Genomic DNA, 18745 nt, shown 5'->3' with positions numbered 1-18745 from the left:
TACGTTTAAACCAGAATGTGAAAGTGTCACAATACGGCTGTGTGCAGGCAAAAGTAGGACCCAAACGCAAACTCACAGAGACAAAAGGTAAACTCAAAAAACACAGCTTTATTGCTGGCGTGGAGTGGGACACGAAAAACAATACAAAATAAACTAAACTGGGAAAACTAAAGCACAAGGAGCCACAGGGAAAAATCACACAGCTATGATGGAGGACGCAACACTGACAAAGAGAAACATGGGGCTTAAATACACTGAGGGATAACGAGGGGGAATGAGCCACAGGAGGAGAGCACAGCTGAGAGTAATTAAGCAGGACGAGGCAAGGGAAGCAAAACTAGAAACATTAACATAGAACAGACTGAAAGTAAAACAGGAAACACACTGACGGAACTCAAGACATGTGGACTTAACAGACTGGGGGAGACAGAACATAGGGATCTGAAACATGGAACAGAAAGGCACAGTAGATCAACATGAACATAACAACGCCACAGGGGAAGAGTAAAACTGAACACGATGAACACAGAAACACCAGACCTCTTCACAATAAAACAGGAAACATAATGAGACGTAGACATGACAACCCAAACTTCACAATGTAAGACACAGACATGAAACACATGAAAAGCAGGGGAGATTTACCATAGTTGGAAACACGAGGGGGAAATAATAAGAACTAGAAACACTTAAGCATGATAACAAATGAACTTAGGAACCTGAAGGGCTTACATAAACTAAAACATCAAAATGAACTAAAACTCAAAACACTGGGTCATAAGACCCAGGATCGTGACAGAAAGAGAAAGAACCCAAAGGAACAAACCTGTCTGAGCATTCAGCGCTCTCACTGTTGCACTAACTGTAAAGTGTAAATAAGTGATGTCACACCCAGTGTTTGTATTTGTGGAATGTCTGAATTTTGGTTCCCGCCAAGCACCACGTCACTTTGGACAGATGTGTTAATGCAGCGGTCTCCAACCTTTTTTGCGCCACGGACCGGTTTATGCCCGACAGTATTTTCACGGACCGGCCTTTAATGTGTCGTGGATAAATACAACAAAATAAAACTAGTACCGGTACCGAAAAAAAAAGACGATTTATTCATAACACACGTGAAAAGACCCAGGAAAACCGAGTTAACGACCAAAGCGATAACAAAATAACGCTGAAAACCGATAAAAACCCTGAAAACCACACATTTCACACCTGAGCCTCAACTCTCGCGGCCCGGTACCGGTCCGAGGCCCGAGGGTGCCCGAGGGCGAGTGTCTGGTGGCCGGGCCTTAGTCCATGGGGCCCGGTCGGGTCACAAGCAGCTTTACAGGAGACCTTGTCTTCCTGATAAACTTGATTTTAATTTCAGTCTTTCTTAGGCTTCCACACTCTGACAAATAGATGAAAGAAAGGAGCTTAAATCAACAGAAAAAATAAAATAAATAATAATAAATTCTAAAAAAGCAGCTTTAGGAAGTAATATAGCTCAAAATCAATAAATTAAAATGAAAAATGAAAAATAATTTACTAAATATAGTATAAAAATGCCAGCTAACATTAGTGGGCAGTGATACTTACCACATATGTTAACAGTCATATGGTTTGAGAAACAGACCAAAGAACCTCACCAGGTGCTCATGCAAACTTAAAAGAATCTCCAAAGTATCTGAACACAAACAGACATAACATAACATTTGAAGCATAATCAAATAAAACAATAAAAACTCCCTAACACATTATAATAATAATAATAATGGATTGGATTTATATAGCGCTTTTTCAAGGCACCCAAAGCGCTTTACAATGCCATTATTGAATTTAGACTGAATTACATGAATCTGAGACTTCACAGAAATATCTTCTCTGTGTGATAACTGACCGCTGAGGCTGCGTTAAGCCGTTTACTAGTGAAGAAATCCTGAAGCCTGCTCGCTCATCGCTGATTTTATAATCTCTCTGACCAGATCCTCTTCAGCCTCTTTGCCTTGTCAAGTCAGGTGACCGATGAGATAAGCTCTTTAACTCATCAGAACATCGTGACCCCACAGGGACCTTTTTACCTGGGTGCTCACCAGCCAATCAGTGCTCAGTCTGGTCTGCAGAGACCCCCTAAAAGACCCACAGTGAATGGATGGAACACACACACACACACACAGGCTCTGCTAACATTTATATGAAAAACTTGCAGGATTTAATCAGGGAAGACAAACTTGCAGAGAATGAAAGCTCAATAAAACAGAATTATTTTGATTTTTCTATCTGATGCAGCTGCATGAAAGCAAAGTGGTCACACTGCTGACTTACAGCAAGAAGGTTCTGGGTTTGATTCCAGGATCTTTTTGTGTTTGCATGCCCTCTCTAAGTACTCTGGCTTCCTCCCACAGTCCATAGACATGCACGTAAGGTCAACTGGAGATTATAAATTGGCTGTAGGAGGGAATGTGAGCGTGAATGTTGGATGGAAGGTTGTTGAAGCAGTGGTGACTTTTAAAAACTCAAACAAAGACGTTAAACAACTTAATCGAGTAGCACACAAGTTGGTTTTTTTGTTTTTGATGTCACAGTTAAGAAGCTACAGAGTAGTGACATCATCAGGGTTGTGGGCCGGACTGACTTAGACACAAACTAAATAGAAACAACACACACTCTTTATTGTATATATGCAGCTTTTCCCACATAAAATGTACTTTGCAGGCCGCACAGGTACATTTTTAGGGTTTACTATTGGACGATCCCAAATCTCTTATTCTGAAAATTCAGCCACTGCAAACCAGTGTGCCGTTTAAACACCACTGTTTGACAGACTGACTGCAGCTGAGGATGGAAGTCTTTGTTCTGCAGCAGACGTGCTTCAGTCAAACCAGACACTGCAGCAGGTGGAGAACCATGCAGCTCATCGAGACTGCAGGACAGAGACCAGCAGTGCAGACTGCGGGCACAAACCATGTACAGAATAACAGATTTTTGTAGGTCTTTCAGTTCTACTTTTAGAACATCGGTGGTCTGAGGCTAAATTGTGCCCATCTGCGGTTTCGATTGAACCCCCCTCGCCTTTGTTTCGACCATCAGTAACTTTGCGTAGGTGAGTGAAATGGTTTCAGTGTTCGAACAATAACTGCAAGAGGCAAAGAAAGATTAGAAACTCTCTGAATTTACTTTCAAAATTCGAGTGCAGTGGTTACAAATAGTTTTATTTCCTGGTTTTGTTTTTCTTATTATTTTTACCTGCACTCCCGACTCTGATAAGATGTTTGACATCTGAGCCACTGTGCAGCTAAGGCACCAGATGCATATGCAGTAGGTTAGAACACTCTCAATGGTGTCTCTGTAGAAGGACACCAGCAGTCTCTGTGTGAATTTATTCCTCCCGAGAATTCTCAGGAAGTCTCTGTTGGGCCTTTTTCAGCAGCTCGGAGGTGTTCGCACTCCAGGAAAGGTTCTCCTCTGTGTTGGCTCCCAGGAAGCTTGTCACCTTTTCTACACAGAATTATCCAAACATGGCATCGATCGGTGGGACACTGAGCTGCTGCAACTACGTGCGCAGCCATCTTGCAAAACCTGTTTGCAGTTCTGAAAGGGCAAGTACAGAGCAAATCTGTACGATTTTTCTTTCATGACTGAAATCTCGTGGTGCCAGTAAAATTGTGAATGTAACCCTTGCTTAGATTAGAAACAGTTTAATTAAACTCTCTACGCATACTGCATGCATTTAAACAGTAAAGCAGGCTCCTGTTTCCACCACTAATTGCATGATTTTAGCTCTGACGTTACTGTAGCTCTCTGCTTCTGCCTCTCCCGAGTCCCCTGCTGCTTCTGGGTCTCGGCTCTCTGTAGATGGTAAATTACATGTGTTTATGTCGAGTACAGAGCAGGATGGGCTGGGTGCACTGTGGTCAGAGTCTGTGGAGCTATTATTACCCATCACTGGGTGGGTGTCTCCGACTTCACCCATAATCATCCCTCACTAATCAGTGGGTCACCTCGCTGGCAGGGTAATTTGCAACACAACAGGCTCAACCTTCTGCACGAGCTGCAAAATTTGTCTTTGAAACTTCAAATCTGCAGACACAACATAAAACCCACACTGAGAGGTTAAACTCCGCCTGCTTGGTCTTTTTATTCTTTATTTCTTTTTTACAGTAGATCATCACACAAACACTTCTACCCTTTCTTACAGAGAGGCATGAAAATGAAAGGGAAAGAAAGGATTTGTTTAGGGTCACATAGAAAGAGATCTGAGGGCTGCTTTTGGAGAAACGAAGCTCACATCCTGACTGTGGAGCGCTTCTAGTTTACTCCTTTGATCAGTTCATCTCTTGAAAAACATAAACACTGTGTCCTTGAGACTTTATGATTCCCTCAGGATCACTTTGCTGTTTGTATAGTAAGAGGATGTAATGATGTTTAGGCTGAAGAAGAGGAACATTGCACACAAACAAAGCCTGTCTGAGTGGTCACATGGACAGACGTGACCTGGATAATTATGGCGAACAACTTCCTGTTTCATTGGGGGAGTGTTTGAGATCAGAAGGAATGAAGATCCTATTAACTTTTCTTCTGTAAACTCTTGTCATTGTTTTGTGTTTTTTCTTGTAAAAACGCACGCCAGCGCCGTGGACACCCAGAGGCAAGTCTTAATCATGATGTTGGCAATTTAGGTCCATTCACTCGATTCTGAGAGGAGATGCGCCAACATGGGGGGTCATAAGTCACGTGTGCTGCAAGCACCGGTCACAGACCTGGATAAATGGGAACGCTGCGTGAGGAAGGGCGTCTGTGCTAAATGAGACATGCAGATCCACCCACTATGGGTGTGACAGCAGGCTTAAGCACTTTCACCTTTAGCTGCATTCACTCCCATTCATTTGGGACTATCTCACAAGCGCCCCCTGCTGTGCTCTTGTCTGAATGGCAGCCAGTTTCTGTACAACAAAGTTAACAGGAAGTGCATGCTCAATCATCCGGGTAAGTAAATCCCAAAACTTGATTCTGTTCATCTGGACGTAGCGATCAGTGGGAGAAACGTTTCAGTGGGCTGTTTTCAGTCATTGTGCAAAGGTAATGTTTATAAGGTTGGAAGCCGGCAGTCAGCTGAGACTGAAGAAGTCACTCGGATGAGTGACAAAATGTTCCTCCCATAAAAACGCTACATCCAGATGAACAGAATCAACTTTTTGGAATTAACAGGAAGTGGACTTGTTCTCCTGGACGGCATCTGGATCCATTCAGGAGCAAGTTTTTTAAAAACTGAAAAGTTTGTTAAAGTTTTTCTTTGAGAGGAAGAAAAACGTCTTGACTTCTTTTCATCTCCACAATAACTTCTTAACCCCAGAGTTTCAGTCAGGAGCATCAATTGTTTGGTTTAGTGCAGCAGGTATAAATATATGCAAATAATTATTTACATATAATGAAAATGATTTTGGTGAAACAGCTGTTTCACCTCTGGAATCATTGATTTCCATGTTTTTCACCCTTGGGAAGCGAGATTCTCTATTCTATTCACTCTATTAACTGAAAGAAATATAAAAAAAAGGGACATTTTAGCTCATTGTGCTAAACATTAAAGGAGGTGTCAGGTTTTGTAAAATTTAATTCCTGGATTATGAAGTGATCGTCTGCCCTGAAGCTCTGAAGCTTTCACCGTTTTTAAATCACATTACATGATTTTATTTTCCTTTCACCACAAATCAAATCCTCCTTCCTCTGTCCTTTCTTTCCTCATTCCATCAGCTCATGCTCCTTCCCTTTATCTCATTTGTTTAGTGTTCTTACGATCATTGGTTTTTTCCTCTCTCCACTCTTCTAGAAACTGATCCAAGTAAAGACACCACCCCCTTTCCTCTCTCCTCCCTCCCTCCCCTATTCTCTCTCTCAGCAGTCCCTCCTCCTTTCAGTTGTCCTCACACTGCATCGTACCTTCCTCACAGCGAGTCTCCTCGGCTTGATCGTTGTCTCTGCGTCACTGTGGTCGTGGAAAGGATGCTGTCCCGCAAGCTCCTGGCTCTGCTGGGGCTCCTTGTGCTCTGCAAAGGTAAGAAAAGTCCAGTTTTCCGACAGAGCAAAAGCTTAAACCTGATTTATGCTCAGCTTTATCTTCAAGATAAAGTTAAAAATAATTGTGTCTGTTTGTCTAAATAAACAGAAACAGACATTCTGAGTGTTTGTGGAGTGAGAAAGAGTTCATTGAAGTGTGAGGAACAGAAGTGAACACCGACTCTGCTCCAGTGAGGAGTTTCCGTCTGGTGGTGTTAAAGTCAATAAGCAGCCTGTTATCCACTCATTGATATAGTTTACTAATGTGTGTGTGTGTGTGTGTGTGTGTGTGTGTGTTCCGGGTGGGGTGGGTGCTGATTGGATGAGTGCTTTTTTATAGCAGCCTGATCCAATTGAGGGCAGTGTTGCGCTCAGGTGTGGAGAGCTGCTCACACAGGGAGTCAAACCCCCAACTCATAACGCACACTGATCTGGACTGTATATAAAAGATGGACACAGTTGCAGAGCTGTAATAAATCTATATGAATGAACTGTTTTCTGTTTGGCTTTATTAGCCTCACATGATTGTGGAGTCTTTACAATGTTTTTTCAGTTGATTGAGGTTTGTGGACATTCATCTATGCACAGCTCTCTTTAGGACCTCTTTAGCACTTTTATTCTTTCCTTTTTCAGCCACTCTGTTGTAGATGTGCTGCTGTGCTGGCGATCATTGCTCTGTTGCATGACCCAGTTTCAGCCAAGCTTTGACTGTCAGACAGATGGCCTTACATTTGACTAGAATACTTTGGTATACAGAGGAGTTCATGGTTGACTGCACGGTGCCCAAATCATCAGCCCTCCACCTACGTGCTGACAGCTGGTATGAGGCGCTTGTGATGATTGGTTTTCTCCAAATGTGGTGCTGTGCATTATGGTCAAACATCTCCAGTTTTGCAAACCTAAGCTGCACTGTCACGTTCTTTTTAGAGAGAAGAGCCTTTCTCCTGGCAACTCTTTCAAATAATTTCTATACTTGATCAGTCTGTTCTAATTGTGCTGTCATGAAGTCTAACATTTAGCACGCTAACTGAGTCTGAGATGACTTCGTGCAGGCTTTTTGCAGCACAAACACTGTGCAGAGGTCCAGTTTAGTGACTCAAGTCAGCAAAGGTGAGGCTTAGCAAACAGTTAACAGGTAAAGCTTCCAGCGTCAAGACACCTGTCAATCCAGGTGCCCCTAATTCCAGTATCCAGATGGGTGTATTATAATAAGATTCACCCCATGTGCAGGTGATGGAAGGAACTGAAACCTGGTTTTCTACAAGGCTGTGAACATGATTATTGCTGTTGTAAATTGGGGAACTGTTACCAAAAACTGCAATGCTTCTAATGTCCACCAGAGGCTGGCTCCAAAACACGAGTCAAGCCCCACAAACTCCCACGTTAAAAATATCCTGTTTGGGCAGATTGTAGAGAGCTCTGAGATTGCAAAAACTGTAAAGGTGCAGCCCAGATTGACTCACAAGTATTCACTTATTTCTCCTAATTTAATTAAAAACGCTCTACTGGGTTTCTTAAGCCTCTGTATTAGGATGGTGATAATCATGAATGAGTGTCTTTAGAGGAAAGGGCTCACAAACAACAAACCTTTTAATAATAAGCATGGTTATAACCCAGTTACACTAAGTGCTTCACAGTCTGTATAGTTGACAACATGCAGGCTACAGACACTTTAAACAAGCTAACGAGACTCCCTGCTATCTGAGATTAATCAGCACAGAGCTAAAGAGGCTAAACTAACACCCAGCGTCACTATCGGAAAAACAGACCTGATCCAAGCGCTTACAGGTGCACTGAACTGTAAACTAATCTAATGACCTTTGACCTGGTCATGAGAACATTCTCTCACAGCCGGGTGCTTAAAAGAAAACAAAAAAAAAACAAGGTGGCTAACAACAGCCAAATTTACACTCTGTTGTTTTATTTTGAGCTGCCTGCATGGGTCAATAAATGCTTCTTATATTTGTAGGGGACAAATATCAGTCATTGCATCAGTCCAGTGACAGAAAATGTGTCAAGAAATTAGCAATACATAAGCTAGGGCACGCAAGACAACACTTGCCATCAGGTGTGGGTTTAAAGTGGACATTAAGCTCATTTTTAGCTTTACTAGAATAGAATAGAATAGAATAGAATAGAATAGAATAGAATAGAATAGAATACCTTTTATTGTCAATATGCACATGTACGATGAGACGCGCAGACGTGGGAAAAGAGAGGGGCGGTAAGGTGCACAGTTCTGCGGCACTATATACATATGAGCAGTCCCAATTCAAAAAAGATAAAATATACAAATATATCTACAATAGTATTGCAAAGTTCAGAGAGCAAAATAATCCTAATTTATCTCATACTGGACCTGAGTGTAGCCCCTCAATTCATCCTGTGTCTGTCTGAAACGAGGAATTTATTCCGTCCCTCACTGTGATTGGAAGCCCCTTTTAATCAGAAGGTTCAAGCATCAGATGGGTGGGGCTTCTGTGCCTAAGGCTGTCCCCTCTGTGTGAAGCAGTACATTTAGACTGGGGATTATTTGTGTAAATTAAATGAGGAAAAACATAACAGGCCATCTTTAAACTCAACTTTATATCATATTTGCAGAAGAAAATGTTTCTACTTCATATTCAGACCAAATTTAGCAAAAAAAAAAGAGCTCAAAAAGTTTCTTTGCTCAGTTATCTGTGATTTATGACAGATGAAGTTTTCACAAATTATTATGGAAAACAAAGATACCTTTCATCTCTCCTCTGAGATGGAACAAGTTCAATAGGAGAATACAGTCCCAGAAGGTTTAGACTGTCAAGTCCCAATTCATGTAGCGGTCCGACAAAAGTTGTTACTAAAATAGAAATAGCATCTGTGTTAAGCTAATATTAGGCTAATGTTTCTGCAAACTACAAAAGAAGTACTACAGAGACTGTCTACACTTTATTAATTCAAAAAAGGCACTAACAAATCCTATATTTTGTCACTGGCTGCATAAATCAGCTCATTTATATAACTACTCCCCCACTCCCCCCCATCATCCTGACTGACACCCCCATCACCTCTGTGGACTCATTCCACTTCCTGGGTACCACCATCACCCAGGACCTGAAGTGGGAGCCCACCATTACCTCCGTCATTAAGAAAGCCCAGCAGAGGATGTACTTCCTGAGGCAGCTGAAGAAATTCAACCTGCCAACACGGACGATGATGCAGTTCTACACTGCAATCATCGAGTCCATCCTCACCTCCTCCATCACCGTGTGGTACGCTGGAGCCACTATCAGGGACAAACAGAGACTGCAGCGTGTTGTGCGCTCTGCTGAGAAGGTGATTGGCTGCAGACTCCCATCTCTGCAGGACCTGTACACCTCCAGGACATTGCGGCGTGCAGCTCGGATCTCAGCTGACCCTTCTCACCCTGGACACAGTCTGTTTGACCTGCTCCCCTCAGGCAGGAGGCTCCGGTCCATTCGCACCAGAACCTCTCGCCATAAGAACAGTTTCTTCCCCTCTGCTGTTGAACACATGAACAATAACCGTATGACTGTTCCCACCACTAACACATGACCCTACGCTGTGTTCACTGCATCATTCCATGATGGGCACTGATCACCACCTGCACCCATGTATATATCTTTCAACGTAGCACTCTTAATTCTTATTCTCATGTATATATCTCATGTATAGCTCATGCACATATCTTTCTACATAGCACTTTTAATTCTTATCCCTACTTTTATTTTTTCATGTCTATTTAAGTGCTATTTATGACACTATGTTTGCACTGAAGCACCACAGCAATTTCCTAATGTTGTAAACCTGCTCAACATTTGGCAATAAACCCCATTCTGATTCTGATTCTGATTCTACAAAGCTGACTAGCTAGCTTTAGCATGTAGCTAATGTTAATTTAAGACGTAGACCGCAACACAACATTAATCATTGGTTTTAGCAAGCAGTTTGAGATGTTTTTTATTTTATGGTTTATTTGTAGAGGGACGAGTGTGTAAAATGAAACAACACTGCTGATGACAGTATTTTGGCTTAAGCTAGTTAGCTTAAGCTAACTAACTAAATCTTACTTTTAATTAATTAATTAACTCTAATTAGCAAACCTGTCAGTAGATAGGCTATTATCTGAATTCAAAACCATTTATTACATAATAACATAAAATGAGTCATTAATAGTCTTTATTTTTCATTTAACACAATCCAAAGTAATGTGAAGAAGCTAAAAAATGAAATGACTTTCAAACTGCTGCAGTTTCAGTTTTTGAACCTGTTACTGTCTGTCTGTGGATTGTGCCTCTAATGTCAGCCTGAATCTATGATTCAGTTTGTGAATCATCCAGGATGATGACACTGGCTGTCTGCTTGAAGCTGTTATTTAGCTACAAAAAGTGGTATTCCTGTAGAGCTGCGGTCTACAGAAGTCAGACTGATTGTTGGGGCTCATTAGTATCATTGACTCTTTACCTTGAAATTTTTTAGTGCCTTAGCTTTAAAACGATATAAAAATCTACTAAACTGAAATGGATGAAACAAATATTCCCACTGTAGCCTGTAGAAACTTTGGACCTGTTTTTCATTTTAATTCTACATAAAACCTGAATTCAGCTGTAAAAGTTGAGTTTGCAATACAACTTCCTGATCTTCCATGTTGTGACTCCAGGCCAGGAGGAAAGTGAAGCAGGCGAATCTTGTGATAACTTCACCGACCTCGACCTGACCCACTGCTTCGTGGGAACCACCCTGTATGTGCGGCTCCTGCTCTACACTCGCTCCAACCTCGACTGTGGCCGCGAACTGAACCACCACCACCTGTCCTCCCAGCCACTCTTCAGCCTCTCCCGTCCCACCGCCTTTGTCATCCATGGCTACCGGCCCACCGGCGCGCCCCCTATCTGGATTAACCACATAGTCCACCTGCTAGCAGAGCAGGAAGACATGAACATCATCGTGGTGGACTGGAACAAAGGGGCAGCCAACCTCAACTACTTCACTGCTGTGAGTTACACCAGAGAGGCCGCTCTCAACCTGACGGGCTTCATCATGACGATGGAGGTGAGACAGACCTTCAGCCCAGACCTTTATTTTCCCTTCCTGTAATCATCCTGCAGTCTATTGTTGAACCAATAGACCAATAGAAGCAGCATCACTCATAGGTTTGAGATATGAATGTCCACTTTAGCTTCACGGTTCTCACCATCTAGGATTATTAGAGCCAGCAGTGGCCATGGTTCAAGTTGTTTCTAGTAGTCTCAGTTGGCAAAGTGTACCAATGCAATGCAAAGACACAAAGCAGAATACATAAAACTTTACAAACTTTGGACAGATTGTTCATTCAACTAATGTGTTATTTATCAGAAACATACATTAAAATGCTCTAAATGGCACCAAATCCATTTCTCTACCCAAGAAGTCCGGCTCAAAGCCTAGAATTACCAGTTCAGCCAGTCTACAGATGTTTTTAAATCACAAGTATTAAATATTTCCCAGGTTACAGGTCCTTCAAGTACTTAAGAATGGATCTAAGTTTTGGTGCTTTTGGTATTTCCGCCACTGTGTGGGCACATTAAATTTTAGTAAAGAGATTAGAAGACATGTCTGTGTGAAAATCAGCAGTTCTGTCATGTCCTTTATTATCCTGTATACTTAAAAGGTCTTTATGACAGTTATACCTCACCTGTAACGCTGAGCTTTTGTGCCCACAGGCTGAAGGAGCCTCTCTGAGCTCAGTTCACCTGATCGGCGTCAGTCTGGGAGCTCACCTGGCTGGTTTTGTGGGAGCAAACCTGAAGGGGAAGATTGGCCGTATCACAGGTAAAATAAAGTACTCAGAGCGGTGCAGTATGCGAGTAAATGTACTTCATTATCATGTATTTATGACAGATGTTCTTAACCTTTCAGTTTAATGAAAGCAGCGCTGTGGAGTGAGCAGGCGGAAAACTACAAAAGCACTCACATACCTCCTTGCTTCTTTCCTTCCTCCCTTCTTTCCTTCCTCTTCTCCAGGTCTGGACCCTGCTGGACCGATGTTCACCAGGGCCACGCCGGAGGAGAGGCTGGACCCCTCGGACGCCATGTTTGTGGACGTCCTTCACACCGACATGAACTGTAAGCATCTAACGCAGAATTAATAATAATTTAAATAGTGATTTAATATCATTTTAATATTGACCCTTTTTACTTTGATCATTTACACACAAAGAAAGCAACTGGAAAATAAATAGCTTTTAGTTGTCATGGTGTGAGGAACAATAAACAAAATCTGTTAATTTACAAACACTAGTGTTGCCTGTGAGGTCACAGCAGCTCTTATAGGATCTTCTATTGATCAGACCCACATCCCTAAAAATGTTTTTACGTTATTAGCTGGTAAATCATTCAAATCTCTTTCCTTCTTTTACAATAAATCATTTTATTTATAGATGAATACATGTATTTACTGATCATAAATTATTCAGACATATATTTAATTATATTTTACTTATTTGTATTAATATGCTTTTACATAAACTAAAAGCATGAATATTATTATGAATTACTATTATTATTACTGTTATTTGGAAATATTCCACATTTTTTTTAATAAAAAAGGGTTGGCATTAGAAGTAGAGATAATTCTGTTTATAAACATTGTTTTTTTCTTAAATTATTAGTAGCAAGTTATATAAATATAGTTATATAACTGAATGAAAATGTTAATATAATTTTAATTAATTCTAGTTATTATTTAACACGTCTTACCTTTCTATGAACCTAGAAAGTATTTATTAAAAAGCAATAAACCTTCGTGACCTCATGTAAGAGTCGCTGTGTTACACGCTGTGCTCTCCGTGCGCAGCCTTTGGACTGAGAGGAGCTCATGGCCACATTGACTTCTACGCCAACGGAGGCGCCGACCAGCCGGGGTGTCCCAAAACCATCTTTTCAGGTGAGCCCACACACAAACTAGGGAGACACACACACACATTAAATAACACACATGTGCTGAGCGCAGTGTGATCTCTGTCCTCCAGGTAAATCTTACTTTGTGTGTGACCATCAGCGCTCCGTCTTCCTGTTCCTGTGCGCTCTGAACCGAACCTGCACCCTCACCGGTTACCCCTGCTCGTCCTACAGCGACTTCCTGGACGCCCGCTGTCTGCAGTGCGAGACCTTCAAACCGGCCTCCTGCCCCATACTCGGTGGGTGCTGACACTGAATGACCGTGAGAGGGAAACGATTAAGAAAATAATCAATCTCCTGCTACATAATGTTTACAAAAGCTGTTCTTCCCCTGCAGATAAATACTCTGCAATTAATCCCGTTAATCCAGAACTTGGCTTAATAAGTGAGCAAGTTTTCCATCGTCTCAATCAGGAAAGTTCATCTGAGTTTAAATTTGCTCTACGTGCGATTCTGCACGCATTTCAAGGAATCTAAATTTAAGTGATGCTTCAGAGAAAACAGAATTAGATCTCGGCTGCAGACTAATAGACTGTATATAAAAGATGGAGCCACCATTGTGACGACACCTATTGGTTCTGAAGCTTTAAACAGCGCAGATTTAAAGAAGCCTGTTCACAGAAATTAGCTGCAGGTCTGCTGGGGTGCATCAGGGGGCGCTGATGAGCTAGTCGTCAGTGATAACCTGCTACTTAGCGACCAGTAACTCACAGAAAGTGTTCGTATTTGTTTCATTAAGATGCTGGACATCTATCAGGCACCTGATCTTAACACCTGTACGCTTCACCTGCAGGTTATGACGTCAGCCCGTGGAGGGAGACTCTGCAGCAGCTCGGACAGACCAAAGTCTTCTTCAGCACCACCGACGCGCTGCCCTACAAGAGTAAGTATGACACACGAACCTCATAAAAATTCACGTCTCAGGTGAAGCAGACTTTGAAAAGAATGGAATTTCGCTGTAGGATGCGTTCAATGCCCCTAACACTGGGAGCGACGTCCTCCTATAGTGAGTCGCAGCTGCAGCACAGACTTGCCCTGGTGGTTATCAGAATCAGAATACTTTATTAATCCCGAGGGAAATTAGGGTTACAGCAGGCAGCACGCTAATGGCGCATGCGCACTTACAAAGGAACCTTCTGACCAACTTTACACAAACATCACATTGAGGAGACATGTCAGAAAGGTAGGCTGATAGGAAAAAACAACGAAAATACATAACATGAGGTAAGAGGAGGAGAAAAAAACTCCACTCAGACTGAGCTCCTAGTGGGAGAACAGTTTGATAACAGAAAAAACACCTCAGCACAAAAAGCACATGACTATCAATACACCATAGAAACACAAGACAAGCAACAGGGGCGGGTAAAGGGTAAGAGAGAGCCGCTGTAGACAGCGCATCCGGTCCTGCAGCGTGTCTGCGCTGGTCCAGTCGACTGCCATCTTCTCCGGTAGGGCACAAGCGTCGAAGGCGTTTGGAAAGGGAGGGGGGATGAGTGTGTGCATATCAGTGTATGTGTGTGTGTGTGTGTGTGCGCGTGTGCGTGCGTGTGTGTGTGTGCGTGTGTGTGTGTGCGCGTGTGCGTGCGTGCGTGCGTGTGTGCGTGTGCGTGCGTGTGTGCGCGCGTGTGCGTGCGTGTGTGTGTGTGTGTGCGTGTGTGTGTGCGCGCGTGTGTGTGCGCGTGTGCGTGCGTGCGTGTGTGCGTGCGTGTGCGTACGTGTGTGTGCGCGTGTGCGTGCGTGTGTGTGTGTGTGTGTGTGTGTGTGCGTGCGTGTGTGTGTGCGTGCGTGTGTGCGCGCGTGTGCGTGCGTGTGTGTGTGTGTGTGTGTGTGTGTGTGTGTGTGTGTCCAGAGTTCAGCTGAGACAGTGTCCTTCGCCCCGACAGGCTAAGTAAACAGTCCTCCAGCCAACCCAGGTGGCCTTGCATGGAATGGGAAGAACAGTCATAACACAGTCGTTATCAGGGAGTGATTGTTCGGCTCCAGCCTTGAGGCTGCAGCTGGCGCCGTGATGGGGGTCCGCAATTTTGAAGCTGCTAACTAAATGAAAAGAAAGGCATAACCTCAAGCCAGGGACGTCCTAAATGTGATTAATTTGTCCCAAAAACAAGGTTTAAAATGATCTTGCCACACAGGTTTTGTTTCTTTTGCACGGGTCAGACTAGACTCTTTTGGGCCTTTAAATTTCACATAAATAAATGCACTTCCTGTCTGTTTGCCACACAAGCAGAACTTGATCAACCAAACTTAGGCCCTGATGGTTCGTATCTACATCAGGTATTATTACGTTATTGTGTTCCCTAGCAACCACCAATCAGCGGGCTAAACTGGCTCAGTCATAGTGTTAATGCACCTGTAACCTTAGAAAAGCATTGTATCATTTTAATATATTTAATAATATATTGACAAAACTTTCATTACGCGTGATGTATCATGTTGCCTAGCAACCACCTATAGCCAGATTAAAAGCACAGCACTGTAGCATGTGCTGGTTCAGTAAATGTCCCAAATGGTTTGATTTCAGCAGTAAAAACAGGATTTGACTTTAAATTATAATGTAATTATTTTATTAAGAGTTTAAATTTGCGTCGACAAGAATGATTATTATGATTTTGTACTCTGACTGTCAGAACTTGAAAGAACAATTTCAAAAAGCCAAAATAAATCACTCTATATCACAATATTTACGTGAGCACAGAGTTAAGGATTTGAGGTTAGGACTTGGACATCAGAGAGTTAAAGAAGGATTTGGACTCTGTGGATGCTGACCCCACTGTGGGACCCCACCTACAATATGTGCTTGGACTTTTTTAAGAAAAAATATTTTAGGACCTTTTAACAGAAAGGAGTGATGATTGAGTGATGATTGAGTGTTTTGTTGGATTGTAACGCTGTGTGTGTCCCGTGTGTGTCAGAGCTGATGTACAGAGTGGACATGGTGACATGGAACCAGTACCTGCGCTGGGGGGTCGTCTACATCCGGCTGCACAGCGGCAGGAACGTCACAGAGGCCCGAATAGACCAGTGAGTCTTTCTGCTGTTTCACACAGACTGGATTTATGAAAAGCAGGAAAATAGTTGACTTTAAATTTTAATTCTGAGTCAATGAAGACTTTAATGACATAGATAGATAGATAGATAGATAGATAGATAGATAGATAGATAGATAGATAGATAGATAGATAGATAGATAGATAGATAGATAGATAGATAGATAGATAGATAGATAGATAGATAGATAGATAGATAGATAGATAGATAGATAGATAGATAGATAGATAGATAATCTTAGCAAAGGAGATAAAAGTCATCTTTCAGTTTTTTGTTTCTTGTTTTCCAACATAAACACACAAATACAGACTTTAAATTAATGAGTTAAACCTTACGGTCTCCTCGTCTCTGCGCACAGTAAGCTGCTCCGGTTTGAGCAGTACACCTCCACGCGGCTGCTGGCCCAGTTCGATGAGGATCTGCAGCACATCCAGAAGATCTCCCTACGAATCAACACCGGCAACGTCATCGGGCCTCGCTACAAAATCCGGCTGCTGCGAGTCCGCTTCACGCCACTGGAGCTTCCTGAGAGGTCGGTGGATCAGTTTTAGTGTTTCTGAATAGGAACCAGTCTTAGAAGATAAACTGTCTCAAAATCTATGTGGAGGTGTCTCTCTCAGTCTGACCTATGACATCCTAAAAGGAAACAAAACTAAACTGTTGTTCTCCAAAGCCTACGCCTCTAAGGAGACGTAGGCTTTAAGGAGACGTAGGCTACATATGTGTACATATATATACATATATATATGTACACATATATATATGTATATATATGTGTACATATATATACGTATATATATGTACACATATATATACAAAAAAACTGGGATTACCTGTAAATACGCCGACATTATTTGACACTTTGGCCATGTTTGATATTGCACTGGAACAGGAGACGAAGGAAAAGCAGAATAAGTCCACTTCAAAGGCTACAGTTTGTATTAACAGATACATTTTTTTCTCCTTCAGGCCTTTGATGTGCCGCTTCGACATCATCATGGAGGAGAACATAGAGGTGGCGTTTCGGCCTCTGCCCTGCGGCTCCCGCCTCTGACTTTAACACAGCCTAATTCCCTCTTTGGAAACCCATCGGACTCACCTGTAATCCTATTAGAGGACCCTCGGGCGTCCTCTGGGTGCTACAGGCTCTCCCATCCCACCAGGCGGACCTGCGAGGGCCCACACAGGAGAGCTGCCAGCCTCCTCGCCGTGCTGTGGATTACTCCTGGTTTTAACAAACAGGAGGATGAAAGCTAATTAAAGTTATGTTAAGCTACAAGAAAACTGAGATTTTTAACAAGATTCTGGAAGAAGCTGCTGCTGAGCTTCATCGGTCTGCGTTCATGTTGGGTTTATCTGGGCACAAAACCCGCTGGAACGCGAGACCAACAACTGCACGACAAACAAGGCAAGAAGGCACTCTCCGTGTTTGTGGCTCGCGAGGGAAGTCAGCCAAAGTTGAGGAAAAGATTCCTTCACCTGAACTCAGCCAACTTCAACTGATTCCTTCGCTACAGCCCTTGTTATTCTCAGCAAGCAATCATTCATGAATATGCAATTACAAATACACAGGACATTCTCAAACAGTCATATCTGAACAACATCAGTGTCTGTATTCTGTGTGTGTAGGTGCATGTGTGTGTGTGTTTCCAGCCATACTATACATAGACATAGAAGTAGTAGAAGTAAGCGTCTTACTAAACTATAAAAACAGGAAGTTGCAATAGGTCATATCTCAAATACACATGTAAAGGTGTGAAGTCTTGCACATCAAGAAACAGAACAGTCTGGTATCAACAGCTATAATGGAATTACAACGTCAAGGCTGCTTCCTCTCACACAGTCTTATCAGACCTAATAAGGATGTGACTTTGATCAGCATGCAAACGATTATATATTTCTAAGCACAAATGACAACATAAAAAACATCTCACTCTTACAGTTCACCTGCTGTGAAACTCACACTGTCCACAAGGAAATGCAGAATTTATCTGTGTTTGAAGACGACACATTTGCAGAAGGAAAAACATTTAGATTACTTTTTGTAAATGTTGCGAGTTTGTCACTGACATCGAGTGGCAGGGACAGAGTTTACAAAGGAGCTTTTAAACAGTATAATGTCATAAAATCTGGATTCATGGAAAGAAGCTTTCCTGCGGCACTCTCAGGTGCGGTGATTACCTGTAATATGTTTTCATCATTGCTTCTAAGCTTTCTGATCTCCTGAGTTCATGATCACATGGTTCTCTGCCTAAAACTGCCCAAAGAACATCTCCCCTTTAAAGCATGAACCATGAAATAATTGCCACACATAATTATGTCATTTGCCACAATTCAAAATCATTTTTGTAATTTATTGACTAAAATTTAATTGTGTATTTATTTATTTAGGTTTTCAGGGGGGGGATCCCACTGATGATGTAGAAAACTCCCAAAATCTCATCAGACACACTGAGTGCTGAGGCGTTAAACCCACTGAAGAGCGTTCACTGAGCCATGTGACCGGTGAGGTCTTGCACTAAACGCTGCTCTCTGGTGACCTGTTTTGCTTCTCCTTCTTCCTCGTTGCCTTTCTACCAGCAGCTCTCGAGCGTTTCTGTCTGAGCTCCTCACAGACCCCCTCCTGCTGCACACGTAAAGCGAGCGCTCTAAAAAGATCCGTTTGGAGACGGATTATCTCTTCGCTGCTGCCTGAACTGTGACGCTGCCATGACCTTTGCTCACAGCG

At 42.5% G+C, this 18745-nt stretch overlaps 1 protein-coding gene and 1 long non-coding RNA gene across 8 annotated transcripts; one reads left to right on the top strand and one right to left on the bottom strand.

Moving 5' to 3' along the window:
• Positions 1–1250: 1250 nt before the first annotated feature.
• On the bottom strand, positions 1251–17286 carry LOC146662648 (uncharacterized). 7 transcript variants are annotated; one of them, XR_014913156.1, is made up of 12 exons: positions 17117–17286; positions 16353–16542; positions 15923–16017; positions 13757–13844; positions 13052–13221; positions 12820–12972; positions 11988–12143; positions 11705–11813; positions 5914–6020; positions 1877–2106; positions 1576–1663; positions 1251–1387 (listed from the first exon to the last, which is right to left on the bottom strand). It is a non-coding gene; the product is annotated as an uncharacterized LOC146662648 (long non-coding RNA). The 7 variants fall into 7 exon arrangements; XR_014913154.1 differs by lacking the exon at positions 1877–2106 and having other exon boundaries at positions 16348–16542; XR_014913157.1 differs by lacking the exon at positions 1877–2106 and having other exon boundaries at positions 13731–13844.
• lipib (lipase, member Ib) lies at positions 5909–17110 on the top strand. Its single transcript, XM_085417484.1, has 10 exons — positions 5909–6028; positions 10691–11082; positions 11733–11841; positions 12034–12135; positions 12866–12955; positions 13041–13208; positions 13763–13852; positions 15882–15990; positions 16376–16549; positions 16987–17110. Exons 1-10 carry the CDS (start codon positions 5977–5979, stop codon positions 17069–17071), a joined length of 1371 nt encoding a protein of 456 aa, XP_085273610.1. The 5' UTR covers positions 5909–5976; the 3' UTR covers positions 17072–17110.
• Positions 17287–18745: the final 1459 nt, after the last annotated feature.

This window comes from Rhamphochromis longiceps, linkage group LG9, assembly GCF_057381845.1.
Source record: "Rhamphochromis longiceps isolate RC_006_pf linkage group LG9, R_longiceps_female_GT1.1, whole genome shotgun sequence".
NCBI lineage: Eukaryota > Metazoa > Chordata > Actinopteri > Cichliformes > Cichlidae > Rhamphochromis > Rhamphochromis longiceps.
This window is presented reverse-complemented; position numbering and strand designations above follow the sequence as displayed.

Bases quoted from the DNA above. Each gene is read 5' to 3' on its own strand.
- lipib (XM_085417484.1), top strand. From the start codon at position 5,977: ATGCTGTCCCGCAAGCTCCTGGCTCTGCTGGGGCTCCTTGTGCTCTGC. The intron at 12,136-12,865 runs GTAAGCATCTAA...CTCCGTGCGCAG, and splicing joins CCTTCACACCGACATGAACT to CCTTTGGACTGAGAGGAGCT. The intron at 13,853-15,881 runs GTAAGTATGACA...CGTGTGTGTCAG, and splicing joins CGACGCGCTGCCCTACAAGA to AGCTGATGTACAGAGTGGAC.